At 57.9% G+C, this 24,985-nt stretch overlaps 12 protein-coding genes across 12 annotated transcripts; 5 read left to right on the top strand and 7 right to left on the bottom strand.

Moving 5' to 3' along the window:
- Positions 1 to 316: 316 nt before the first annotated feature.
- BDZ90DRAFT_258851 (hypothetical protein) lies at positions 317 to 3,911 on the top strand (the record flags this gene model as incomplete). The annotated part of the gene is made up of 2 exons (XM_025508114.1): positions 317 to 542; positions 613 to 3,911. The coding sequence occupies 2 exons, from the start codon at positions 317 to 319 to the stop codon at positions 3,909 to 3,911; spliced, it is 3,525 nt and encodes a 1,174-aa protein (XP_025363382.1).
- A 329-nt stretch (positions 3,912 to 4,240) lies between these two features.
- BDZ90DRAFT_258850 (hypothetical protein) lies at positions 4,241 to 5,130 on the bottom strand (the record flags this gene model as incomplete). The annotated part of the gene is made up of 4 exons (XM_025508113.1): positions 4,241 to 4,540; positions 4,632 to 4,730; positions 4,824 to 4,886; positions 4,966 to 5,130. 4 exons carry the CDS (start codon positions 5,128 to 5,130, stop codon positions 4,241 to 4,243), a joined length of 627 nt encoding a protein of 208 aa, XP_025363381.1.
- A 659-nt stretch (positions 5,131 to 5,789) lies between these two features.
- On the bottom strand, positions 5,790 to 7,242 carry BDZ90DRAFT_230777 (hypothetical protein). The gene has a single exon (XM_025505600.1). The coding sequence runs from the start codon at positions 7,124 to 7,126 to the stop codon at positions 6,218 to 6,220; it is 909 nt and encodes a 302-aa protein (XP_025363380.1). The 5' UTR covers positions 7,127 to 7,242; the 3' UTR covers positions 5,790 to 6,217.
- A 99-nt stretch (positions 7,243 to 7,341) lies between these two features.
- Positions 7,342 to 8,271, top strand: BDZ90DRAFT_258848 (hypothetical protein; the record flags this gene model as incomplete). Its single annotated transcript, XM_025508112.1, has 1 exon — positions 7,342 to 8,271. The coding sequence occupies one exon, from the start codon at positions 7,342 to 7,344 to the stop codon at positions 8,269 to 8,271; it is 930 nt and encodes a 309-aa protein (XP_025363379.1).
- A 478-nt stretch (positions 8,272 to 8,749) lies between these two features.
- On the bottom strand, positions 8,750 to 9,761 carry BDZ90DRAFT_230775 (hypothetical protein). The gene is made up of 2 exons (XM_025505599.1): positions 8,959 to 9,761; positions 8,750 to 8,889 (listed from the first exon to the last, which is right to left on the bottom strand). Exon 1 carries the CDS (start codon positions 9,724 to 9,726, stop codon positions 8,959 to 8,961), a length of 768 nt encoding a protein of 255 aa, XP_025363378.1. The 5' UTR covers positions 9,727 to 9,761; the 3' UTR covers positions 8,750 to 8,889.
- A 123-nt stretch (positions 9,762 to 9,884) lies between these two features.
- On the top strand, positions 9,885 to 10,785 carry BDZ90DRAFT_258846 (hypothetical protein; the record flags this gene model as incomplete). The annotated part of the gene is made up of 3 exons (XM_025508111.1): positions 9,885 to 9,946; positions 10,004 to 10,147; positions 10,224 to 10,785. 3 exons carry the CDS (start codon positions 9,885 to 9,887, stop codon positions 10,783 to 10,785), a joined length of 768 nt encoding a protein of 255 aa, XP_025363377.1.
- Positions 10,786 to 11,572: 787 nt separating this feature from the next.
- Positions 11,573 to 12,202, top strand: BDZ90DRAFT_230774 (hypothetical protein). The gene has a single exon (XM_025505598.1). The coding sequence runs from the start codon at positions 11,773 to 11,775 to the stop codon at positions 12,118 to 12,120; it is 348 nt and encodes a 115-aa protein (XP_025363376.1). The 5' UTR covers positions 11,573 to 11,772; the 3' UTR covers positions 12,121 to 12,202.
- Positions 11,984 to 13,713, bottom strand: BDZ90DRAFT_130155 (hypothetical protein). Its single transcript, XM_025503370.1, has 2 exons — positions 12,587 to 13,713; positions 11,984 to 12,505 (listed from the first exon to the last, which is right to left on the bottom strand). Exons 1-2 carry the CDS (start codon positions 13,439 to 13,441, stop codon positions 12,356 to 12,358), a joined length of 1,005 nt encoding a protein of 334 aa, XP_025363375.1. The 5' UTR covers positions 13,442 to 13,713; the 3' UTR covers positions 11,984 to 12,355.
- A 490-nt stretch (positions 13,714 to 14,203) lies between these two features.
- BDZ90DRAFT_230772 (hypothetical protein) lies at positions 14,204 to 16,367 on the top strand. The gene is made up of 3 exons (XM_025505597.1): positions 14,204 to 14,903; positions 14,985 to 15,195; positions 15,285 to 16,367. Exons 1-3 carry the CDS (start codon positions 14,650 to 14,652, stop codon positions 16,119 to 16,121), a joined length of 1,302 nt encoding a protein of 433 aa, XP_025363374.1. The 5' UTR covers positions 14,204 to 14,649; the 3' UTR covers positions 16,122 to 16,367.
- Positions 16,133 to 17,265, bottom strand: BDZ90DRAFT_230770 (hypothetical protein; the record flags this gene model as incomplete). The annotated part of the gene is made up of 3 exons (XM_025505596.1): positions 17,097 to 17,265; positions 16,563 to 17,005; positions 16,133 to 16,457 (listed from the first exon to the last, which is right to left on the bottom strand). Coding segments are annotated over exons 1-2 (583 nt in total), but the record flags the coding sequence as incomplete, so codon positions are not given.
- A 2,506-nt stretch (positions 17,266 to 19,771) lies between these two features.
- BDZ90DRAFT_230769 (hypothetical protein) lies at positions 19,772 to 20,894 on the bottom strand (the record flags this gene model as incomplete). The annotated part of the gene is made up of 1 exon (XM_025505595.1): positions 19,772 to 20,894. A coding segment is annotated over one exon (850 nt), but the record flags the coding sequence as incomplete, so codon positions are not given.
- Positions 20,895 to 23,975: 3,081 nt separating this feature from the next.
- Positions 23,976 to 24,227, bottom strand: BDZ90DRAFT_209607 (hypothetical protein; the record flags this gene model as incomplete). The annotated part of the gene is made up of 1 exon (XM_025504050.1): positions 23,976 to 24,227. A coding segment is annotated over one exon (252 nt), but the record flags the coding sequence as incomplete, so codon positions are not given.
- Positions 24,228 to 24,985: the final 758 nt, after the last annotated feature.

Raw genomic sequence — 24,985 nt, 5'->3', positions numbered from 1 at the left:
GCTTCTCGAGTTGAGGCGCCCGCGGAGCAGCGAGGACCCGTGGGTGTTGGGTTAGGCCGCCTCTGGATGCAGCCTGACTTGATCGACGGATCCTTTGCAAGGTGGCTCAGCTGCGCTGCGCCTCCTCCTTGGCTCCGTACTCCTCACTTCTCAGCTCGTCCCTACTCATTCATCGCGAGGATGGCCAAGACCAGATCATCGTAGCCCCCCTCTGCTCGCTTGACCAAGAGGAGCCGCGAGGAAGCTGCTCGATCAGTAGGCAGGCCCTTTCATCTCCTTGTGCTCAGCCTCGCGACCTGCCTAGCTCATCGCCACGATGCCAGGACCATCCGTCTCCATCACTCTCTTTGAGCCCGTCGCCTACCTACGAGGCCAGTCTGCATCCGGCGAGGCACGAGGACGTCGTCATACCAGCACGATTCATCATGAGTCGGCGCCGAGCCAATTGCGTGGACTCGTAACCGTCTACTTGCCCAAACCTACGCGCGTCAAGAGCGTCGAGCTGACGCTGTTTGGTGAAGGACGTACTGATTGGCCAGAAGGTGAGGGAAAAGGAGACGACCCGCTATTCAGAGGTCACGAAAACTGATCATCCTGCATCCCCACGCTTAGGCATTGGCAACAATCGCATCGAGCTGGCCGAAGTCTCGCAAATCATCAAGCAGCAAGTCACCCTCTTCGACGCCCGCGCTAATGACGCGCCACTGGCGCCGCCACTCCGCCGCGCACACAGCATGGGCCCTGGTATAGGCTTTGGAGACCAAGACGACCTTGACTGGAATATGGCCGACCACCAGCATACATCCTCATCTGGCCCGAGCCGCAGCGACCGCGAGCGAGAGGCACGTGAAGCGGCTGCCAAGATGGCAAAGAGCGTGGGCAAAGCGGCGGCCAAGGCTGGTTCAGCCATTCTCCCACCTACGCTGCGAGAGATGACTGGGAGCGGCAGGTCTGGTAGTAGCAGCAAATCGAGGGAGAGGGAAGGCAAGAGGCAGAAGAGTTCTGACCGCAGGCAGCCATCGGGGAGCAACAGCATTCCGGCGACGCCTTCGGGGTCGAACACGCCGGCGCGCAACTCAATGACGTTGCCACGAAGCGTCGGCGATCGTGGCAGCCAACAGCAGCTGGCTCCCCACGACCCACCCCCAGACTACGAGCAGATTGACACGCCTCCTGCGACAGCATCCACGTCTCCCTCGGCTGGCTATTTCAACCAATCAGCCAATGCATCACCCACGCACAACAATCTCGTCACTGCTGCATTTACGCCAACTCTACCTCCTCAGTCGCGTCCTGCCGCAGGGCCTCACGGCCGCTCCATCCTGCACCGCCGCGAAGCCACCAACGGTGCTGCAACGACGATACCAGCAACAGCGGCAGGACACTCTTCCTCGAGGAGCCCATCTGTTCCTCCATCACCTACTGTCCCGACGTCATCATCGCAGCACGTCGTCCGCTTTGGCCCGCCAGACGAGATCGTTCCACCTCCTGAAGACGAGTCCAGGGGCCGTCCGCGAGGCATGAGCGGCCCCCATGTCATCAATGCTACGCAGTGGCCCCCAAGCGACATGGTTTCGGCTTCGCCCGATGGTGCGACTTTGCCGTCTTCGGCGCCCCACTCACGCCGCCCTTCGCTCGATCGACTGACCCAAGCCCTCGAAGCCCTCCCCTCCGTCGTAGCCGACAAGGACGGCAACCCCCCAGCGAAGAGCAGTAGCAAAGACAAAGGCAAGGGCAAGGCGACTCCAGACGGGTTGCGTAGCCCCACGCTAGCCAAGAAGAGTCTGAAGCAGCTCTTGGCAGGGTCGGGTCGCAAGGGCGGAGAAGGAAGCGGAAGCTGGCACGGCAAGCATGGCTCTTCGCCTTCGCCTAGTGGCAATTCACGGCCGACGAGCTCTTCGGGTCGAAGGGAAGGATCAGGAGCACCGACCGCAGGAGGCGGTGCACCGGGCGACACCGAGCCTCACCCCACCCCGTCACTCAACCAGCCTCCCTGCGACTGGCGTGAATTCAAGAAGGGCACCTACACGTACAGCATCTCCCTTCCTCTTCCCGCCAATCTCCCGCCGACCCTTTATGCTGATTTCGGACGCAACACCTATACCCTCAAAGCCGTCGTCAAACGCTCAGGTCCACTCACCCCTAACCTCTCCTGCGAGCGCGAGGTAGTCATGGTTCACGCGCCTGACGAGGAAGGGACTGAAGAGACGGAAGCCATCGTCGTTGAGCGGACTTGGGAGGACGCCCTTACGTACCGCGTATTCGTCAGTGGACGCTCCTTTGCTTGCGGCTCCAAGATCCCGCTCTGGATCAAGTTCATCCCGCTGGGCGAGAAAGTCAGGCTCTGGCGTCTCACCGCCGTGTTGGAGGAGAAGACGCACTATTACGCCAAGGGCAGAAAGGTTGCCCGCCACGAAACGCCGCGACGATGGACCTTACTCAAGCTCATGGGCCCCGACGGCAAGCCCCTAGTACCCATCATCTCCGACGAGCCCAACGCGCTGAGGAGTAGCGTGCTGGCTGACTACGCCATCGCGGCCAGCGAGTTCCACATGCCCGCCGACGCACGCCGTCGCCGCACTGAGGCAGCAGCGCAGCTCTCCGCCATTGCTGGACCGTCTAGCAACCCCATCGATCGGATCGCAGTGATGGACAGCGATGATGAGGAGGCGGAGCAGGACGCTCTCGCTTCACTGCTCGACCCGGCCGGGCCTTGGGAGCTTAGCATTGATCTTCAGCTTCCCGGAGCAGGCACGCGCATCAACTTGAGCACGGATCATGCAAAGTCGAGCATCGCGGTGCACCACCTCCTTCGCCTCACCTTCCGGGTCGAGAAAGCAGACGGATCCTCGACGAGCGCCAGCAAAGCCAAAGCCGGCACCGGTGAAGCTCTCAAGCCCAAGCTCTATGATATAGTCATTGAATGTCCGATCGCCATCAATCACTCGCGTACATCGGATATCTGGCTCTCCCTCCCCAACTACTGGAGCGTCGCGGGCGATGCACCCCCTGCTCCACCTGGGAACAGCGTGGTCATTGCAGAGCCGGACTGCTATTTCTCGCCGCGAACTTCCTCTTCGAGCCCGAGCACGCCAGCGGGGTTGCCGCAGCAGGGCGGCTCAGCTTCGGCCGCTACGACGCCGACGTGGATGGCACACCAGACCAGCTCGTCATTCCGCAACGGAGGAGCAAGATCAAGTCCCACATCGCCACCTTTGGGTGCTCCAACGCGTACGCTCGGTACAAGCACCAGCAGCAGCGGGAGTGGCAGTGGTCTCATGTCCCCTACGTCCACCAGCGCAGGCACGCACAGCACCCTCTTTCCCTCCTCATCATGGTACGGCTCCTACAATTTCGCAGCAGGTGGAGCATCCGCCCCTGCCACGCCTACCATCGGGTCCATGGGGCGAGGCAGGTCCTCCTCGCCCGCCTCGCCAATGGTCTCACCTCATCCGAGCGGGCCAGGAGGATGGAGGGGAACGTCTGCGGCTGCGTCTGGCGGGCTAGATAGTGACGCAGTGGCGGCAAGACAGAGTGCGTCGCATTGGCTCAGCCTCTCGACACAGGCTGCCGCTCAGCAGGCTGCTCAGCAGAGGCAGGGAGCGACGACCTCCGGCGCTGATGGGCCGGCACTGGCTACTGCGCGATACGGGGGTGGCTCGGCGGCTGCAGAAGGGGCGGACGTTGGGATCCAGGAGCAGGGCAATGCGATCGAGGAAGCGGCGTCAGGCGAGGAGGAGCCACCCCCGTATTCGGGCCCTCCCTCGGGCCCTACGCATCCCGCTAGCACGGCCGCAACCGCGGCAGCAACGCCAGGTGGCACGGCGGCAGCGACGATACCCACGACTTCGCTGCCCCAGCCTCCTGCTGCGACTGTGACGGCTACGCAGGTAGAGACGAGTACTGCTTGAGCGCAGAAGCGCGATGAGCTAGGCAGGGGGTGAGAGAAGAGAAAGAGCATAAGCTGACAGCAAGGTCGACGACCACGACGACGACAGTGATAATGCGGCCTATAGACACGCTCGGCCGAGCACTCATATCTATCCAGTAGAAGATCAACCGATATGTTTACCATCATCGCGAAGCTTGACTCATCTATTGATTGCCAGTCTTGAATGGGTCGACGATTGGGAAGAGGACGCAAGCACCGCCGACTCGCGAGGTGGTGGCAGCCTCTGAACAGTGAGGTGACTCGACCCGCTCATATGGCCTGCCATACGAACAAAATCGTCCTTCTTCATCACTTTGACTTCTCACGATCCAACTGTGAATCAAAGGTTTCGATAAGGACTCTGCCCTTACCGGCCAGGTGCAGCGACGCATCAAGCTGCGCCAAACCCTTACCCTCTCCTTCCCCTGCATCATCATGATCCTCCTCAGAGCCAGAGTTGGGCCTTGGCTCCGCGTTGACGCGAGGAAGGTGCTGAAGCTCGATGGACTCGTTGCGCATTGAGGCGGAGCAAGCCTTACTGTATGGGTGAAGCAGGACTTTCATACGCAGTGAACCTTCCGAAGCTTGGATAGCGTCTACCCAAGAGGTCTGAGTGAAGTCCAAGCGCGGGGCAGGAACGTCGTCAGCTCGGGTGCAGCTTCAGGGACGCCTGTGTCGTACACCCTCACTTCATCCTCACCTTGTGAGAATGGGGCTGTTGATCACCAGGGTAGTCTGATCTGGTCGTATGGTTGACATGCCTACCACAGCTCGTAATACCGCCTGCGATGATCGGACACTAGATGCGGAGGGAGACATGTGTCTTAGCTCCGCTCACGAGCACGCGATACCCGCACAAAGATATTGTTGCGCTCCTCGATCGTGAGCTCACATTGGCGGCATTACCGCGAGCATCGAGTCCTTCGAAGGCTGTGGTAGCGTTCATAGCAGAGGTCTGTGTGCGCCTCAGCAGATGGAGAGAACGTCGTCAGGTCGAGGCCAGCACGGCGTCCACGTTCACCTTATTCGCGTACCGGTATGACTGCAGCCATCGAGGCGGTAGTCAGGAGATGAGCGATGCCCATCGAGACGAGAAGGACGAGGGTGAGCTGGACCGCGTGAGTGATGGATCGTCTAGCGATGTGAGGCTGGCCGAGCTGTGGGGCAATGCTCCAGGCAAAGCGCGTGAAGGGCACCATTGTGAGTCGCAGAGTGAGTGAGAGGAGGGGATAGGGAGGCAAGAAAGGCAGTGCGAGTGTGTAGGGGTAGCCTGCTTTAATAGTCGTCTCTGTAGCAAGATGACCTTTCTCAAGCATCCGCAGCAGCGTCACGCCCTTCAATCTTGACTTGAGAGTGCAATTTCTGCTTGGGCCGCACTTTCTGATCGCCGGGGCACGCACACTTCGATGTCGTGCTGAAGATCGCGCCGAATCCCTGACGATTGGGCGATCTACGGGGCCTGATCGCAGCGCATCATATGAGTTGTTCTGCATTGAGGCCAGCAATGACGTCGTTCTCAGTATGCCCGGCCGTACATTTCCATCAAGCCGTATCAAAAGCCGCGTTGCGGCCGTTTCGCTCCTTGAAGCATCCAGTCCCAACTGGATCGTAGGTGCACTGCAGTCGAAGATCCGAGGCGCCATGTCAGCTCGCGATCGAGGTGTATAGCCCAGCGGAAATATATTTCGCTCACATTGTCCTTCCTCTTGACGTCGAGCTCGGCCGTGATGCGCTTGGACAGGAGTCTTACAGCTTCAGTCGAGCCGTGGCCATGGGCCAGGGGAGCCTGTTGCTGGGGATGTCGAGCGTCAGCACCGCTGAACCTCGTCGTACTGCGTGCGCTTCACCTCCTCCGCACCGTGGGAATGGCGACGACCGTCCATACGGAGAGGGTAAGGGCGAGAGCGAAGTAAACGCTCCAGAAGGCAAAGTATGGGATCATAGGCAAGACCTTTTCCTGGCGGGGGTTGTGGAGCATCACTGTCGAGTGGGGAAAGAGATGAAGTTGGTGATGGGTGTCGAGCCAGAAGACTTCATGGGACGAAGGTGACGCTCTTATGTACACACTGCCAACGGTAGATGATGCCACGCTGCCTGCATTGCTTTTGCGGCGCAACCCTTGACCCTCGATCCTTCTCGTTGCTGTAAGCGCGGACGATGGTCACGAGCCGGGTTGCGGGCCGAAGGAAAGATGTTTGAGACGTGCCCAATGTCGTCGGCAAGAGGAAATCAAGTCCTCTAGAAGACTCTTTTGAGGGCTCAAGGGAGCATCAGCTTGATAGCGTCTCACACCGAGGTTGCCGTTGTCTCGCCTTGCCCATTCGTCGCTCTCTCCTGATCAGCATTGGCGGCACGCATTGGTGATGCAAGCTGCAAATTCGCCGTCTCTCCTTCGCCTGTCATGATGGTATCGAGTGTAGAGGACTGCTCCTTGCCTTGACTCTGAGCTTGTGCGTGGGATGCCTCGTGCGCTTGCCCATTAACATCAGTAGGTGCATTGGCGCCTAACTCGGCGGCGCCCTCTGCAGTGCCTTGCTGCGATTGCTGTCCTGCCTCCATCTGGCGCCTCCTCTTCCTCGCCCGCAGTATAGCTTCGCGCTTCTCTTCCTTGCTCATCGCAGCTGGCGCGGCGGTTGGCTTGTCATTGTCGTCATTCTTGCCTTTGTTCTCGTCGTCGCCTCCTCCTTGCCGCTCCCGCTTCCCACCTCTTTGCCTGCGATGAATCGCATGCGCCCACTCTGCCACCTTCAAGCTTGAATCTTGAGAGCCATCGATACTACTTGACGATGCGGCAGCACCCATAGCAGCAACGAGCTGGGCAACGATGCTGCGTACTTGCATGACGAGGGGACCGTAAGATGGCATGGCTGCGAGTGGAGGTTGCGTGCCGCTGCCGGATGAGCGGGAGATGTCCACCAGTGGGGAGAGAAGGTGAGGCAGGACCTCTACGAGACCTGGGAAGCCAGTCTGCGGGGCGAGAGAGGATGACGATGCTGAGGTTGAAGATGAAGCACGCCCTCTTGGATCGAGAAGGGAGGCCAGCTGAGCGAGGTGGCTCATAGCCTGTTCGACTTCTGCTGATGAGGGCGGAGCGGCTGAGAGGTCTCTGCTGCGACTGCTGCTGCTGCACTGTCCATTCTGCTGCTGCGGCTGTTGCTGCGCTTCGTTCTGCGCTCCAGGCGGTTGTTGAGCCATTGCGAAAGCTGATGAGGAGTTTGAGGAGTCAAGGCAAGGAACGAAGCCTAGATGCAATGCCAAGGCGGGAGGTCAAGGCTGATCCGAGCGCAACTTTGACTTCAAGGCCGACGACGGACTGCCGGCAAAAGTCGATGCAAGGAATGGCCACTCGTCTTCCCTCTTGCTCCTCTTCCATTTATCCGTCAAAGCACACCCACGCCTCTATCCATTTCATGTCAGCCGGACCTTCCTCACCGGCCCCTAAATCGAGCTTCACCGCCTCAGGCATCGTCTCGGACCCTTCAGGAGGGCCAGGCCGTGTCATTCCTGAGTCACGTCGAGCTGATGGGTCGATAAGAAAGGAGAGGCGCGTCAAGCCTGGTTTCACGCCTAATGAGGATGTAGCGCGATTCAGGCCGTCGAGGCTGCAGAAGAGGGATGAAGAGGAGGAGCGAAAGGGTACGGCTGGCAGAGTCGTACCAGGAGTTGCGGCGGCGGGGATCAATGGCAGGCGTATAGAGGGATCCCCGTCGGTCTCGCCTTTAATACCGCCGCCGACGAGCTCCTCCACTGCATCGCCGCAGAGGAATGGCACAGATTGGCCTTCTCTCGGCTCATCGGTATCGGCAGAGTCTGCTGCATCCTCTTCGTCAGCAGCAATCCAGCCGCCTTCGTCAAGGCTCGCATCTCGAGCTCTCGCACAAGCTCTAGGCGGCGAGCGGCCTAAGCGTAGCAATGGTTTCAATGCAAGCTCTACCACAGCAAACGCCAGACATACCTCTTCCATCCCTTCTTCACAAGATCCGATCACTGTGCGACCCACCGATCTATCACAAGAGCGGCATCAGCAACAGCGCAGAGGCGCCGCAGACTCGTCGGACAATTCGAGGAGACGAGCGCCGCCAACGACTGCGCCGGCCTCATCCTCGTCTCCGCGTGCGGCGCACAGCACTATGGCTGCTGTCAATGGCGACCCGAAGAGGTTCGACGTGCCATTGAAGGACGATGACAAGGCGGAAAGACTAAGACCCTCCGCAGGGTCGTCCATGGAGCCCGAGAGTGGGAGAAAGGGAGGCGGGAAGGATGTTGACGACCTCGTCAAGGGCCTGGGAACGCTTGAAGTCAAGTCAAGCGACGCAGACGGTTCCAGAGAAGCGCCCTAGCGGACCAGAAATTGAGGCGCCGCGGTACCGTGTATCAATAGGATTTCATAGACGTCTCAATGCCGCCTTGCAAGCTCTACCTCCTCGTTCTCTGACTCCTTCGTGTTCTCCTCCTCCTCCTCTTCTTCCTTCCCCCTTGTCTTCTGCTTCTGCTTCTGCTTCTTGCCCCGATTTCTTTTCCGTCTCCTCACATCCTCTGCCTCTCTCCCTCTCACGCTCTCCTGCCCCCTCAACCCCTCATCAAGCATCAGACTCATCCTCCGTCTCGCGATGACTCGATTTCTTTCCAGGCTCCTCGTCTCCTGACATCTGACGATGGTGCCCGTGGGTATGTGCAGTAAGTCGCAACGGGAGCGATTCTTGTTGATGGCTTGACCGCCCTTGCCGCCGCCACGACGGAAGGACTCGCGAAGGTGCGTCTCGTCGAGGACGAGCGGATGGGACTTGTGCGTGCCCGTTGGGTGGAAGTGGTAGCTGCCTTCGATGAACCAGGTGGGGTAGCCGGAGCCTGAAGGGTGGACCCAGATGGAAGATTCGTCCGCATCTTCATGTCCATCTTCAGCGCCAGAAGTGGTGCTAGCCTCGCGGTCATCCCGGTGCTCCTCTACAGGTGGACCCCTGTGAGGGCGAGCGAGTCACGTCAGCTGACAATCCTGCTGATGCCTGAGCAAACACGCCCACACTCACTCACAATCCACACTCGTCCTCCAGCCAGGCCCTCATCTCCTCGGGACCCTGTCTGTCCGCATTCTCCCAGACAATCCGGCCCTCCTGCTCTTCCTCCTCAATCAGCTCCTCCTCAATACGGTGTAGCCTTGCCTCCTCACCATCTGCCTGCAGGCGAGCCTGACTCCAAGCCACCCTGCAAGCAAAGCGAGGCTCGAAATCAAATTCGAATCCTTTCCCCTCCTCATCCCCTCGCAGCACCTTGGGTCCTCCACTGCCTCGAGCCTCAGCGAAAGAAGTTGCCGGGTCTAGCAGGAAGAGGGCGGACAGCCCGTGAGAAGAAGCATACTGCTCTGCAGCTACACTATCGCAGCCTCTAGCGAAGAGGATGGGAGGGAATGCTGAGGCGCTTCGAAGCTGTGTGACCATTTCGCGCTCGAGGAGGTCTAAGACCTTTGTTGGCGCTGGAGGAGAAGAGGTGTGCAGCTCCTCTGGGTCGACATCGAGGAGCATGCTCTCGTACCCGTGAGTGGTGGCTTGACTGATCCAAGAAGACCAGAGAGACTGGGCATCCCGCGGGTTAGGAGCAGGATTGTTGGAGGAAGCATCGGCGAATGGCTTGACGGCTAGGAAGACTATCGGGGTGGGGGCGTATCGTGATGCTGAGCCCGAGGGCTTGACGATCGTTAGGGTGCTCTTGGAGCGACTCAATGGCAGCCAGGCGCGATGACCTGTGCGCACTCGCCCTGCTATGTACGAGCCCATCCGAGGGCAAAGAAGCTGTGTCATCTCTGCGTCATCATCTGTCGACTAGAGTGGAAAGGATCGAAAGAAGTGAAGAGTTGTCAGTCCGCCTTCACATCGTGTCGTGCGCGCTTGGGCCACCGCTATTCAGCCTGTGTTCAAGTTCACCGTCGATTCGCCTCGTGATCGCTTTCTTGTCAATCATGTCTCTCGCTCACGTCGATGTCCTCTTCTTTGAGGTCTGCGGCACCGTCGTTGATTGGCAGTGAGTGCGTGTGTCCGCTTGTAGTCAAGACTTGACCTCTGACCCTTGCTACGTCAGGAGCACCATCACATCGGAGCTGAAGTCAACGATGAAGGGCGCTCCCCATGAAGACGCCAAAGTGCAAGCGCAGCTACTTAATCACGACTGGAATGCGTTCGCGAGAAGATGGCACGATGAACGTCGTACGCAGCTCGAAGCAAAGTGAGCCCGTTGAGATAAGGTCTGCGCTCTCGCACCAAAGCTCACGAGGTCATCTCCATCTCCCCGCCTTTGGCAGTCCCCAACTCGACACAGACCAAGTTTCGCGTAGCATCCTGGAGTCCTTGATTGAATCCACACCACACCTCTCTGAAGCTTGGCGGGACGACTTCGTCCTCACCAACCTGTCCTTCATCTGGCATCAACTCCACCCTTACCCAGACTCGCACTCAGGCCTACTCGAGCTGCGACGGCAATTCAAAGTGGGGACACTCACTCGCGAGGGGAGGGGAGGAATGGCGCTCAATGTCAATCTGGCAAAGTATGCCGATTTGAGCTGGGATTTTGTGCTCGCAACTGATGTGCTCAATGAAGGGGAAGGGGACCAGTATCTGGTGAGAGCGATGGAAGTGTTGGGGATTGATGATCCCAAGGGACAAGGGGCCAGACGGGCTGCCTTGGTGAGCTCGAGATTGAGTATTCTGGAGGGCGCGAAGAGGAGAGGGATGAGCACAGTGTTTGTGAGGAGAGAGACGGGGGACCCTTTGCCTGAGAAAGAAGGCAGGCCAGCTTATGTGGACGTGGTAGTCGATGGGTTGGAGGAGCTGGCTCAGGTTGCCGGTGGGCTGCCTATGGCCTAGCGAGGGTCGCGAGAGTCGTCAAGGTCACGAAGTTGCGATAGTCGTTCCCGATGCTATGATACCATGCTCACATCTCATTATCGCATACCCAGCGATTGTAGCTACGAGCTCGCTCGTCACCGCCTACCCTGGGCGCACGACGTCAACCCTCGCTCTCACTCCCGCTGCATCAGACGCGACGTGCCTAGCCATTCGCGCTCGCGATCGAGCACGAGAAGACGACACACACGCAAGTCGCCGCGCCGAGGAGCCGTCCCCTCATCTGCCCGCCGGCAGGTCGGCACGGCGATTGTGTTGCTTTGCTTTGCTTTTCGCAAAGCGAAGGGGTCCATGGCCAGGCCGAGCCAAGAGTTTCTTCACCGTCCCTGGTGAGCAAGCAAGGGGATCGTGGGATGATGAGACAATGAATTCGATTGCGGGGCCACAGAGAGGGTTGAAAGCCGTCGACGGGTCGAGATGAAGTCGAGGGCGGCTAGAAAAGACAGGCGGCTGGCGGGACGGCAACCGCGTTTGACATTCCTGGTGGCCTTCTTGCATTCTTCCCCCGCACGAGGAGACAACTTTCTTTGCCTTGTGTCCACTCTTTCCTCGCCACCACATTTTGTGACATCCTCGTTACCATCATCTTCGTCACGATTGCCGACTAGACAATAATGCGCCTCACGACGTTCTACGCTACTTGCCTCGCCCTGGCTGCGATGGCTTCCGCTGCCGCGGTGCGGTCGCCACTGGATGACGTCGTGCTCGAGAGGGATGCACAGTGAGTAGCATCGCTCGACATTCTCCCAAGCTACCATAACTGACCCTTGATTCCTGCGACTACCCATCAGACCGCCTCACCTAGCCGTACAAGCACGTCAGGCCTCCAGCAACGCCACCTCTACAGCCTCCTCAGCCTCGAGCACCGCCAGCAGCTCCTCCTCCTCCTCGGGCGGCTCCTTCAATGTCACCGAGTCCGCATCGCAAGACCCGCCGAACGGGTGCAGCATGTCCAACAACCTCTCCCCCGCCCAGTCGGCGAGTTGGACAGACTATTCAGCCTCGACATGTTGCACAAATTCGACGGCCACCACGTGCTTCTTCCGCCTAAATAGCGACGTGAGCGGTCAGGAGAGGTGTACGATCCCCAACTGCGCGACGTTGGAGGACGGCGATACGGCGCAGATGGCAGGCTTCAAGCCGTTGAGTACGTCCAGTGGCTCAGGGCCGAATAACAACACGTTCAAGATCTCGTCCAGTGCGGCCACGAAGGCACATCAGCACGGGCAAGGAAAGCTTGTGGGTGCGGCAGCGGCGCTGGTCGCTGCGGGAGCTACGGCATTTATGGTACTGTAAAGAGCTCCGGCTCGCCTTCCCGATATTGTAATGGTATCTTTTCTGTCACGCCGAGCCCTCGCGACTGCGTGCATGAAAGCGGTGTTGTCTTGCTAGTGGTGATGTGGCTCTCGGAACAGGCTGCTGCTCCTCACCGCGTACTTTGCGTTCTCTGTTCGCCTCGCGTCTATCCTCGTCCTCCATCGTGCGCCCCCTCCCCTGCCCTTACTGTTCTCTCTCTGAGCTCTACGCTCGATCACGGCTTGCTGGCGCTCTTTGCGGCGGCGCTCGCCCCACCCTGAGCACCGCGCTTGGCTGCCGTAGAAGCAACGCCTCCCGCAGCTGCTGTACCAGCCGCAGCGAGTGGTGGGAGCGGCTTTGCCCATCCCAGGCGAACCATCCAATTCTGTGCGCGCAACGAGAGGAGGAGCAGGATCATCAGCTTCGGTCCCACGTCACGACCCTCTCGTCGCCACGTCATACTCACCACAAAGCTCGGCGTCAACGCACCCGTGCCCATCACTCGGAACGGCAGCAACAGTGTCTTGTGAATGGTATACGCCAGCACGGCCTCGGCCCAGAGCGTGCTTGAACCGGCACCGTTCGACTTGTTTGCGCCAGCTTGCACTCCTTGTGTTGCCTCCTCCTCACTCACTCCCTTCGTCAGCCTATCCGCCGCAACGTGTGCGGCAGCTTCGTTGTTCTCGTGCTTCTTCTCCCCTTCGCCCAGCACAGCAGGCGTCTGCCCGTTCAAAGGCCACTGTGCCACCTCGACGTCGGTCGACTCGCGCTTCTCCAGCCCAATGTACTTGCGTAGCCGTGTCTCGACGTCGCGAATGTGGTCTGCGCCGTAAAGGTGAATTACCGCCCACGTGAGGGAAAAGTCGACGAGCGACCAGAGGTTGTACACTCCGAATGCCCACCAGCCATACCGCTTCCAAAGGTAGCGCATGCGTTCTCTGAAGGTTGGGTTGGGGCCTTGCGGATGGTCATACGTTGAGCCATCTGCGCCCGAGCCAGAACTCGCACCCGCGCCGCTTGACGATGATGATGACGACGACGAAGAGGAGGCATGTCTTGAGGCGAGGTTGAGGGTGGACCAGCGAGGCGTTCTTGCCCTTGATGATGACTGGAGCAGGACGGTGCTGCCTGATGATCGCAACGGCTGCAAAGTCGTCGCTGTCGCCGATCGCACCGCCTTCGTAGCGATCGAACGTGCGTGGAGGTGCAACAGCGACAGCGACGATGCCGAGGAGGATGAAGCGGCGACGCCCGTCCGCCTCGTCAGCGCATTGGCAGCCTGAAGCATCTGCCTGCTAGATGACGCTGAAGCAGACGCCATTGCTGTTCTGTCTACCCGTGTTGATGAAGCGCAGAAATTAGTGGTAGCAAATGGATCGAGATGCTGCGTGGTTGTGTCTCTGTCCGTCCTCGACCCAACAGAAAGCGCAGCTCGCAAAGTCGGCGGCGGAAGGAAAGGCTAGCCTGGCTGAGTGAGCTGAGCGATCTCGACTTTAGGGCCGGCCCGCCCTCGGCCGCCGCGGAACGACTCCTGGACAGCACCTCACAACGAGCGAGCGGTGAGGGAGTGAGGAGCAAGGCGAACGTGAGCCTTGTAATAGACAAGGTGGTGCGATGAGCAAATTGACACTGAGGTTCCTCTGTACGTCGCGACTGATTGTGATATCTTCGCGACTCACGATCTCACTGTGATACGCGCTCTGCGATGTCATCACCTCATCAGGACTTAGCCACGTGGGTGAGCAGCACCCTTAAGCTACCACTGCCGCCGTTGGCTGTGCTGAGGGAGGGTCTGATCGCCGTACCACGGCTCGGCAGGCGAAATGGGGCCAGTGCGCTCGGGCCTCGCGGTGACCACTGCCGCAAATGAAGAGGCGAATGGTCGTCCGCCCGCTTTGCTCGCTCGCTCGTTCACGCCCAGGCTCTCGTGATGGAGCCCCGCTCCCTCGTCTCGTCTCATTTCATCGACGCGCCCAAATGCCTTGCTTTGCTTTTTCCCTCGCTGGCCTCCCTGGCTCACGCTCGCTCGGACGGCGGACTCCCATCTGGGGCGAATCGATCCGCGCTATGCAACTTGCGACGACGCACAGTGGCAACCTGCCTCGCTCCGCGCCTGCCTCATCGCCGTTGCCGTTGATTGGTTTGTGTGCCGAGGCAGAGAGAGGGCCAAGGCAAGGCCAAGGCAGGCTTGTGAAGGTCAACCGCCGTCCCTCCCTCTCAGCAAGGCCCTTCACGCGCCCTTCGTCCTCTCATTGCCATCCATTCTTACCTCTGCGCAGAGCGTTACGAGGCTTCTTTTTGTCTCAGGCTACCACTTCAGCAACTTGTCAAGCGGCATACCTGCTCGCGCGGAAGCGCCTTTTCCACCCTTAAGCTCGACGTGGGCCATTCCCAGATTCAAAGGCCGCAACTCTTCTCGTCAGACGAGCTCGAGCCCCGCTTTTGCCTCCCTCATCCTCACCATCAGCGCCATCGTCATCAACGTCTTTCAACCACGCCCTTGACAACACCTCATCACCGCTACCCATCATGCTCGCTTGGCGCCACAAGATCGGCCCCGGCTTCCTCATCCTCATCGCGGCCGCGGCACTCTTCTGTGCCTTCATCCTACAGATCCTCGTCTCTGTGGGCCTGCCAGACATCCGGTCCATTTATTTCCTCACCTTCACGCTGAGTGATCTCGGTCAGGAGATCAAGGTTGGTCTCTGGACTCTGTGCACCAATCAGTACTACTCGAGCTTCTGGGGAAATGATGATGGAGAGACGTGCCAGGGTAACAGCCTGTGAGTGGGCGCGTGACCGGCGGTGGCGTCAATGATTGTCGTGGCTTTTTCGCTGACCTCGACACTACCGTCTCATTGCAGCGGCTACGAGGACTCGCAATACGGCGACATTGCCCAGCAGATCCTGATCCCTGGCCTGACCAAGGCACTCGCCATTCAACCCCTCAGCACCGCCCTCTCCGGCGTTGGCGTCGTGGCTATGGGGCTCCACCTCTGCACCAACTTCGTGCTTTGGCCCTTGCTCTGCGCTCTCGCTGGCGTGGCCAGCATTCTCGCCTTCGTCTTCGAGATCGTAAGTCTCAGCAGCAGATCCTCTGACTGACGTCGTCGTCGTCCACCCTTGCTGATCGTCCTCTCAACCCCCCACCTTTGTCACGACAGGTCCTCTTCAGTACCGCACGCATGCGCCTCAACTCAGACCGCATGGTCGAATGGTTCGGCTCGCCCATCTCGGAGAGCAGCTTCGGCCCGGGAATCTGGATCCAGCTTGCCGCAATGGCCCTCGTCTCCTTCGCCACTTTGATGGCCTGGACGGCCTACGTGAGAAGGAAGCTGCACAAGTCTCACACCGCCGGTCGTTTCGGCAAGAAGGCTCCTTCCATCTACCGCGCGAGCATCGTCGGTGACAACGAGAAGAGCCTGCCATACGACGATGAGAACGTGGGCCGTTCAGCCAGTCGTGCGAGCAGTACGGCCAAGGGGAGCGAAGGCGGGTCCAGCAAGGGCAGTCACGGCAGCGGCGGTGCAAGCAACAAGAACCGCATCGTCGCTGGAGCAGCAGCAGCCACGGCCGCCCCTGCGGCTGCCGCACCGGCGCTGAAGACGTACAACAAGCAGCGCAAGTCCGTTCCCTCGATGGAGATGGACTCGCCTGTGGCCGAGAACAGCACCAGCGCCACCACCGCAGCGGCCGGCGCTTCTTCTCCTCGTCGCCGTCAAGGTCACGGTCGTATTGAGTCTGACGACATCGCGCAAAGCGAGGCAATGGCTGCCGCCGCGTCCCGCAGGCAGCGTGTTCCGTCGAGGAGCTCGACCGCCCGCAGCGAGGAGTTCGTCGACGCGCCCGAGGAGGATGAGGAGGACCAGGAGGAGGAGAGCGGCCGAAGGTATGCAGCGTACAATGCACCCATGGACCCCAAGGATGAGACGGTCATCAGCCCGAGGAAAGGACGCAGGCAGGCACGATACAGCGCTAGGATGGCCGAGCTTGATGCTTGAGCCGTGGAATCAGCGTAACACCCGCATACCTTGCACGGACCCTCTCGCCAGCCATGGCACGCATTGTCACCTTGTCCTGTCTCATGTCTCTTTGTCTCTCGCCCCAGTGCCGCATACGTCCGCGTCTCGTCGATCTGTATTGTCCTCTGTTAGTCGTGTCATACCGCATGCGCGCATACGATGTCTCAATTCGTGTGCTCGAATGTTGCTGAGCTGTGCAAATGCCACGATGTATTGCTTGCCAGCATGCAAGATCTACCTTCCTTGTGAGCAACATGGCGGCCCTCAGGGGAAGTGAGCCTAGATGGTCTGAAAGGTCGAGCTGTTACTCGTAGACTGTGGGGACCGCAGGGTGAACAGCATCGCGGTTCAGTGATCAGCCCTCTTCTCAGCACTCAGCGGGCGCAATATGGTGTCTGAGCCTCCTTGCGCCTCACTCACCATGCACAATCGCAGTCCAGAAAGTCCACCAAAGCACAAAGCTCAACACCTCGCCCTTGAGCCCCTCGAACAGATACCACACTACCTCAATGACGTCTTTCCCCTCCTTGCCACCCACGACTTTCTGCACCCTGACCTTGCCCGCCGAATTGGCAGTATTCGCCGCTCCACCCAGCACGGCCGCCGCTCCATACGCCACAATGCCCGGGCTGGCGATGGCTGCCGCTGTGGCCACGCTGGAGCCTATGCTGAAGACGAGACCAAGCGGAGATTGGGGTGGAGGATTGAGGAGATACTTGTGCGGTTGGCCGTTGCAGCAGAGGAGGAGGATGAGGGCATTCGTGGTGACCAAGGAGAAGAGGAAGAAGGCGAGGCCAGGGAGAGAGACTAGCCCGAGGATCCCGGCGAGCGAGCCTGAGAGGGCAAGGGATAGGGAACGGATACTGGAAGAGAGAGGGTGATGGGGCGGCGGAAGATGATGTGAGTGAGGGGCTGCAGGGTGAGAGATGGGGCAAGCCTACCCACTGAACTCACTTTGCAATCTGTCTCTGATTGTGCACGATGTTCTCGAGGTAGAAGGGCTGCAATTGCTCCGCCTGTCTCTCTTCGGCCTTTTGCGCTTGGATGGCCGCCGAGTTGGCTTGACTGCCCATACCTCCCATGAGTGCTTCCATGCTGGGCGAAGAGCGTTGAGGGCTGGAGGATGAGTAGAAGGATGAGAAGCAGACGATCGACTCGACTCGACTCGACTCGACTCGACTCGTCCTCGCCGTGGTCTGTGCTGTGCTTCTTCGGAGCGGGACGCGCCTTGCCGCGTGGCTGCGTTGAAGGCTGTTAGAACTGGAGAGAACGGATGGATTGAAAGCTGAGATTAACTCAGCGCACGGGCGACGAGTTGGCAGGGCGGACCGGAGCCGGAACGGCTTCACAGACTGACCCTCGCACAACATCTCGAGCCCGCTCTAAGAGTACAATGTAGAGAAGACAGAGAGACGATCTAGGGGTTGGCGACGAAGTTGAACTTCGAAGTTCGCGGTGTCGCGCGGTTCGGAAGGAGAGAGAGAATGGAACAGAGTAATGGATACAGAGATGGGAACGAGAACAACGCTGACCCTGGGGGTCACCGTAGACGCTGACCCTGAGACTCACGAGACTTGGGCTTAGCCGAGCCGATGCGAAGTGAGGTTCAGGTCTGCGACTTGAGAGCTGGTCCCATAGGGAGCAGGTTGACTGAGAGACGAAAATTCTCGAGGGCCGCTGGGCGAAGTGGCTTGGTGAGGGCGTCGGCCAGATTCTCGGCGCTCGAGACTCGATCGATGGTGATGAGGTTCTGCTTGACGAACTCTTTGATGATGTGGAAGCGGAGTTCAATGTGCTTCGTGCGCTTGGGGACGCTGGTTGGGTGGGCAGCGCGAGAAGCGTTGTCATTGTCGCATAGGAGCTTGTAAGGGGCCGACACGGTGTCCTTTCCGAAGACATCGTTGAGGAGGTGGGCTATGCCGAGGAGCTCGCGAGCGCCTTCGGAGAGGACAATGTACTCTGCCTCCGTGGTCGAGTACGCTTGGAGAGTCTGGAGTCGAGAGATCCAGGTGATGCAACTGCCACCGAGCATGAAGACGAGGCCAGATGTACTCTTGCATTGGTCCCCTGTCTTGGCGAAGTTGGCGTCGCCGTAGCAGACGAATGGGAGTGGGAAACCTAGGTCGCGACGCTCGTAGGTGAGAGCGAGGGAGATGGTCTTCTTGAGGTAACGGAAGACCTTCTTGGCTGCATCGAAATGCTCTGGGGTAGGGTTGGCCGATGCCCTGGCCAGTCTGGATACGGCCTGGTGGATGTCAGGGCGAGTGAGGTTCGAGATCCACAAGAGCGTTCCAATCATGCTGAGGTAGAGGTGGCGCTGCTCGGGAGTAGCCTCCTCCTTGGGTTCGCCGAACGTCTTTCCCGCCTCCATGGGAGACAGTACGCCGTTAGCATCGGCGAGTCCGAATCGCTTGAGAGATGCCTCGATGTAGGGGCGTTGGTGAAGCTGGATGCTGCCGGAGCCATCATCGAGCCTGCGGATGCATAGGCCGATAAAGGTGCTGTTGGAGGGAGACTCGGTCATCATGAAGTGGCTCTGAAGGAGGTCACGAGTCTTCTCGATCCTGTCGCGCTGCTTGGATAGGACGATGATGTCGTCGACGTAGATCGCAATGACAACGTCAGTGGTCTCGGAAATGAAGATGCAAGGATCGTAAGCGGTCCTCCTGAAGCCGAGTTCTTCGATCTTGTCGGCGAAGGTCTCGTACCACTCCCTTCCACTACCTCGGAGGCCGTAGAGTGATCGATGCACTCGGTAGACGGACTCGCTGGGATCATTGATGTAGAAGTCGTTGGGCTTGACCATGTAGATCTCGTGCTGGTTCTTCCCATAGAGGTAGGCTGACTTGACGTCGAGAAGCATCCACTCGAGCTGTAGTTGGACGGCCATCGCGAAGATGAGGCGTAGCGTGTCCATTTGACTACGGGAGAAGAAGTCTCTCCGCAATCGACTCCCTTGATCTGGGTGAAGCCCTGAGCTACGAGACGAGCGCGCCAGCGGACGGGCTTGCTGTCGTTGTCATACTTGACGACGAGTACCCACTTGTGTCCGACGAGATTCTTGCCTTCGGGTAGCTTGGAGACAGGCTCGAAGGTCTGGCGACTGTTGAGTGCCTCCCATTCCTCCCTCATCGCCTTCTTCCATTGTTCCCCGTCTGGTCCGGAGAGGACGGAGGAGAGCGGCTGCGTCTGACCCTCAACGGAGCAGAGGTGGTTGGGTCGTCGGTAGGAGACGACGAATGCATGAGAGTTGGGGATCTTGGGGCCCATGCCATTCCCTGAGCTGGCTGAGAGAGCCATGGCGATGATCGTGTCGTCAGGGAGATCTTCGTAGACACTCGTGTAAAGGGCACCGGTCCGGTTAGAATCCGTCACTCAAGATACGGTATGCGCAATCAAGAGATCCCTAATACAGATTAATATGAATGCGAGGGGCACGGGTCCAGGGCCTGTTACGGAGCCGGACCTACACGTTCAATGGGTAAGAGAAGGCAACGGTTGTCAGTCTGTCCAGCAGATGATACGTACCACGGGTGATCAATCCGGGTAGAGGAGGAAGAAGGGACACGTCGTGCACGGGGGACGTACAAGGAGGAGACCAAGAAGATGGAATTGAAGTGATGGGAAGGAATCAAAGAAGTTAAGAGACAAAAGAGCTACTGGGAAGATGTTTTATAGTTTTCAGAGATCTGGTCGTACGAAGCTGGGCACGTGATACGGGTCGGATAGCTATGAGTCTGTTTTGTGTTGCTTTTGTGTGTTAGTTATACGCGGCTACGGGTAGAGTCTTGTACGAGTCACAATACGATACTTAGGGCGGGTAGGCAATCCGTTACAATCACCCCCCTCTCTCTTTGAAGTTCTGTCCCAGAACTTATGCGCTGCATGTTGCTGTATACGCCTTACTTGTTGCGTAGACCAAGCATAAGACGTGCAAGCCTGATGTCAAAGTCAGCTTCCTTGAGCCTGTTGTAGGTCTCTCGGTTGATGACCGGCTTCTTGTTGTGGGCCTTAGGCGTGTTGAAATATGTCTCAATGGCCTCGTGGAGACCCGGGTTGCCTGCAAGTACGCGTACGTCGCCTGAGGCACCATCCGCATAGGTGACTTTGAATGAGAGGTGGCCGTCTCTCTGCTCGTGCTTCCAGATGCTCCTGATGCGTGCTTCAGGTCCATGTCTCTTGCGCGCAGTGGTGGACGTCGTGTTGGAGGTAGACCTTGACGTCGACGTAGATGGTGCACGTGGCGTGTGAGTGGTAGTGCGGGCTCGGAGCGCGTTGAGCAGCTGTTGTTGGAGGCGCGTGTTGAGCTCGTCTCGCTCCTTCAGCTTCCTCTTGAGTGCCTTGTTCTGTGCGCGCAGTTTGTCGCATACGTTGGCGTACGAGGGAACGCGTTCCTCATCCGTGTCGTTGGACGAAGAGTCGCTGTCAACCTGAATAGGGGAGGCAGCCTTTGAGTGTTGCAAGGCGCTCTGCGAGTCGCTGTCTTGATGGCTGTCTTGGGCAGCAGGTTGGTTGACGTGTTGCTGGACGGGTTGGTCAGCAGTTACAGGTACGCCAACACGTACGGTGGCGTGGCCAGCAAGGACGGCTTGGTCGACGGGTTGAGGGGTCTCTTGCATCGCAATCGAGAGCGGCTTATAGCCCGTGGCAATGAGCAAAGAGTTGAGAGTGTCCTGCCCAGTGCGTGTAGTGGGGTCGGTGAGCGCAGCGTGTTGGTTGTGCGTGGTAGCGTCGGGTGAGGGGCTGGTCATGGTGGGTGAGAGTGATGGATAGGAAGGGAAGATGTGTTCGCAATCCAGGGCCCTTATATATCCTTCTTGATGCGGCTGTGCTGCGGCTGTGTCGGCGTGGCTGCGCCCGTGGCTGCGTACGTGGCTGTGCGCGCCGGAGGGGTCCAGAAGGTTCCGCCAGGTTCCGGATGCTGCTGCGGCTAGGGAAATGCGTGTGTTGGCTTCAATGAGTGCGTCTAAGCGTTGTTGGGTGTTGAGGATGTTGTGCCAACGGATATTGGCTGCGGTCAAGGGGTGTATCCGGCGTGCTCCGGCGTGTTCCGGGCCGGTCTTCCGCCTTCTCTTCTTGGGGGCAGAGACGGGTGGCAAGTCTGATGTGGCAAAGCGTTTGTGTGTGTTACCTGAGCGTGTGATCTTCGTGTTGGTGTCCGGTAGTGTCGTCTTCATAGCCGTGCTACGCATGTTGCTGCTGCGCGGACCATTGGACGTAGGCTTCAGTGTCTTGGACCTCGGATAAGGGGAGCCAGGTGTTGTCTTCATCCGGATAGCCTGTCCATTTGACCAAGTATTGCGTCTTACCACGACGTGCGCGCTCTCCAATGATGGCTTCAACTTCGTATTCTTCTTCTCCGTCAATGATGATGGGTGGTGGTGGTGCTTGCGTACGTCCTGAAAAGCGACTTGGAGATTCCTTGTGCGGCAAAAGGTACTCCACGTTGACTGTTGGGTGGATCTTGAGCGTGGATGGAAAGTCAAGTGTGTACGCTGTGTCGGAGATCTTATCCACAATTTTGAACGGTCCATAATACTTCGGCTGGAGCTTGCGCGATCCATTGCGCGGAAGCCAGGGCGGGTTGATGTGCTTGGCTGAGATGCGGACTGAGTCTCCGATGTTAAACTGCATTGGCTTCCTGCCTTGATTGTACGCGTTTGCTTGCGCGTTCTGAGCCTTCTCAATTGACTCGTACGCCTTCTGGGTGCTGACCTGAAGCTGGTCCATGAAGTCTTCAGTCAAAACGGGTAGTGCTGTGTCTGATGGGTTTTGCCTGAGTGGTGTGCGTGGATGACGTCCTGTGTCAAGCTCAAATGGCGTATAGCCTGTGCTGGCGTGTACTGAATCATTGTACGCAAACTCTAGTGCAGGAAGCTGACTGTCCCATGCGTGCTTCTTGCCAGATGTGTAGTGCCTGAGCATCTCCTTAATTGTACGGTTGGCGCGCTCTGTCTGTCCGTCTGTCTGTGGATGGAATGCGGTTGACATGGCTGTCTTTGTGCCTAGATGTGCGCATAGCGCCTGCCAAAACTGTGATGTGAACTTTGCGTCTCTGTCTGAGATGATGACGTGTGGGATGCCGTGTAGCTTGACAACGTGGTTGAAGAATCTGTCTGCCATCTCTGGGGCTGTGTCTGTAGAGCGTGATGGATAGCAGTGAAGGCGCTTTGAGAACTTGTCAATAACTGCAGTGATCATGTCGTATCCACTAGACGTCTTGGGTAGTGGTCCTGTGAAGTCCATTGTGACTGTGTGCCAGCGGATAGGTGGAGTACTGATTGGGCGCAACAGTGCTTGTGCGGATCTGTTGCCCGACTTGTTCTGCTGACAAGACGTACATGACTGGACGTACTCTTCAACGTCTTTTGCCATTGATGGCCACCAGTAGAGTCCATGTAGTCTGCCCAGAGTCTTGGCTGTCCCAAGATGTCCGGATAGCATTGCGTCATGTGCATCGTGCAAGAGTGTTAGGCGCAGTCCCTCTGCGTCTGGTACACATAGTGCTTTTGATCCGTTGTGCTTGTCCGTCCGATAGATCAATCCGTTGTCCAGACTGAAATGCGCCAAATGAGGTGGATTCTCTCCGCTGCTGAATCCGTCGATGATCTTCCTGAAAAATGCGTCTTGCTGGTAGGCGTCCTTGTAGTGTGCGTGATGGTCTGAAGGCGTCTCTTGTGCCTGTACGTTGTACGTTTCAATGTGTTGAAGCTCCTCTGTGAGTGGTAATGCGGCTCTTGAAAGCGGGTCCACATTGGAGTGAACACGTCCTGCTCTGTGTATGATCTCCATGTCCTCCTTGTACGGGATCAACTCAAGTTGCCATGCAAGTAGTCTGCGGTTGGCTGTACGCAACTTGAAGAGCCATTGAAGCGCGCTGTGATCCGTGATCAGCTGGAATTTGCATCCGTCCAGGTATGCGTGCCACTTCTTGATAGCCCATACTGCGCCTAAGCATTCGAGTTCTGTGGCGGAATAGTTCTTCTCTGCGCTGTTGAGTTGACGTGAAAGGTAGCAGATAGGATGTTCGCGTCCATCCCCGTCCTTCTGAGAGAGGACTGCCCCTAGTCCGGATGTTGAGGCGTCTGTGTGTACAATGAATGGCTTGTCCCAGTCTGGATGCGCAAGTACTGGTGCCGTGCAAAGCTTCTCTTTGAGTGTGTCAAAAGCGTGTTGACACTCTTGTGTCCAGTTGTATGGATTGTCCTTCTGCGTGAGTGCATAAAGCGGGGTTGCAATGCGTGCAAAGTCTTGGATGAAACGTCTGTAGTATACGGCCATACCAATGAACCGTTGAACCTCCTTGACAGTTGTTGGGCGTGGAAACTGTCGTATAGCGTCTGTGTTGTGTGGGGCAGTGGTAATGCCAAGGTCACTGACCGTGTGTCCAAGCGCCTGAATACGTTGGTGTGCAATGTGTGACTTCTTGAACGCGAGTGTGATACCTGACTTGACCACACGTGAAAGCACATTGTGAAGGGGTGCGCAATGATCCTCAAATGTGTCTGAGTACACAATGATGTCGTCAATGTAGACAAGCGCGTGTTGCCATTTGCATGCTCCTAGAATGCGGTCTGTGAGCCGTTGAAATACGCCTGGTCCCTTGTGGATACCGAAAGGCATACGCGTGAACCTCTTGAGTCCAAGATGCGTACGGAATGCAAGCTTGTCTCTGTCGTCTTCTGTTGCGCATTCAATCTGGTGAAAACCCTTGTTTGCGTCAAAGGATGAGAACCACTTCTTGCCTGAGAATGCGTTTAAGATGTCGTCTGGGCGTGGGATTGGATACTGATCCATCTTGGTAACCGTGTTAAGTCGTCTGTAATCTACGCAAAAGCGGACCTTGTCCCCTTGCTTAACCAATACGACGGGTGAAGCCCACGGGGAGTCTGAATCTTCAATGATGCCTAGTGATTCTAGCTCTTGTACGGTCTCTTCAATGACCTTGCGTCCAGATGGACTTGCGTGATACGGCGGCTGGGAGATGGGTAAGGCGTCGCCTGTGTCAAGTGATAGCTTGACCCAATCTGTGCTTCCAATGATACGTTGTCCGTGTGCAAATGCGTTGCTGTTGTCTGTGAGAATGCGCTCAATCTCTGTACGTTGTTCTGTACTCAAGTCTGGGTTGATATCCGCTTGGGCCATGGCGTCTCTAAAAGACGGGTGGTTTACGTGTTGATCAGTGAGTAGAGACTCAACAGTCTGCTGCTCCTGTACGCAACCGATGGCGTGTCCAAGGACTTCAGCTGGGTTGAGCAGGATGGGTGCCATATCCGTGTTGATGAATTGAACGTAGTGACACTCTGCGTGTGTGGGAACCAATGTGCGTGCCATGCATCCTGTTGTGCGACCGTCTCTGAAACGCATGTCTGGTTGACATAGAAGCGTGTTGGAACGTCCTGTGTAATGCTCAATGGTGACTGGAATACGTGCAATGCTGCATGGCCTGACCGTGTAGACCTCTTTGACGCGTACCTTTCCCGGTGCGCCCATCAAAGGTTCCAGCTCTGGATCCTTCTGCGTACATGTCAGGGGTATGACCATGTCTGGATGGCGCATAAAGGTAAGGCGTCTGTCTTGCAAGTCGATGAGTGCTCCATGTGGAGAAAGCGTATCATTGCCAATAATGATCTTCGTGTTGTTGAGCGGCAAAAGGTAGAAGCAGATAGTGATGGTGGCCTCTGTGTTGCCCGCTGAAAATCTGACGGGTAGCTCTGCGCTTGATGTGATGTGTGAACCTGATACTATGCCAGTGGCAGAGAAACTTGAGCAATGCTCTACATGCGCCTTGGGGAAGTTGCGCCTAAGGAATGTACTGTCCATCAAAGAAATTGCGGATCCAC

Source organism: Jaminaea rosea, assembly GCF_003144245.1.
Source record: "Jaminaea rosea strain MCA 5214 unplaced genomic scaffold BDZ90scaffold_3, whole genome shotgun sequence".
Lineage (NCBI taxonomy): Eukaryota > Fungi > Basidiomycota > Exobasidiomycetes > Microstromatales > Jaminaea > Jaminaea rosea.
Note: the sequence above shows the minus strand (reverse complement) of the source record. Positions and strands in the feature narration are given on the sequence as shown.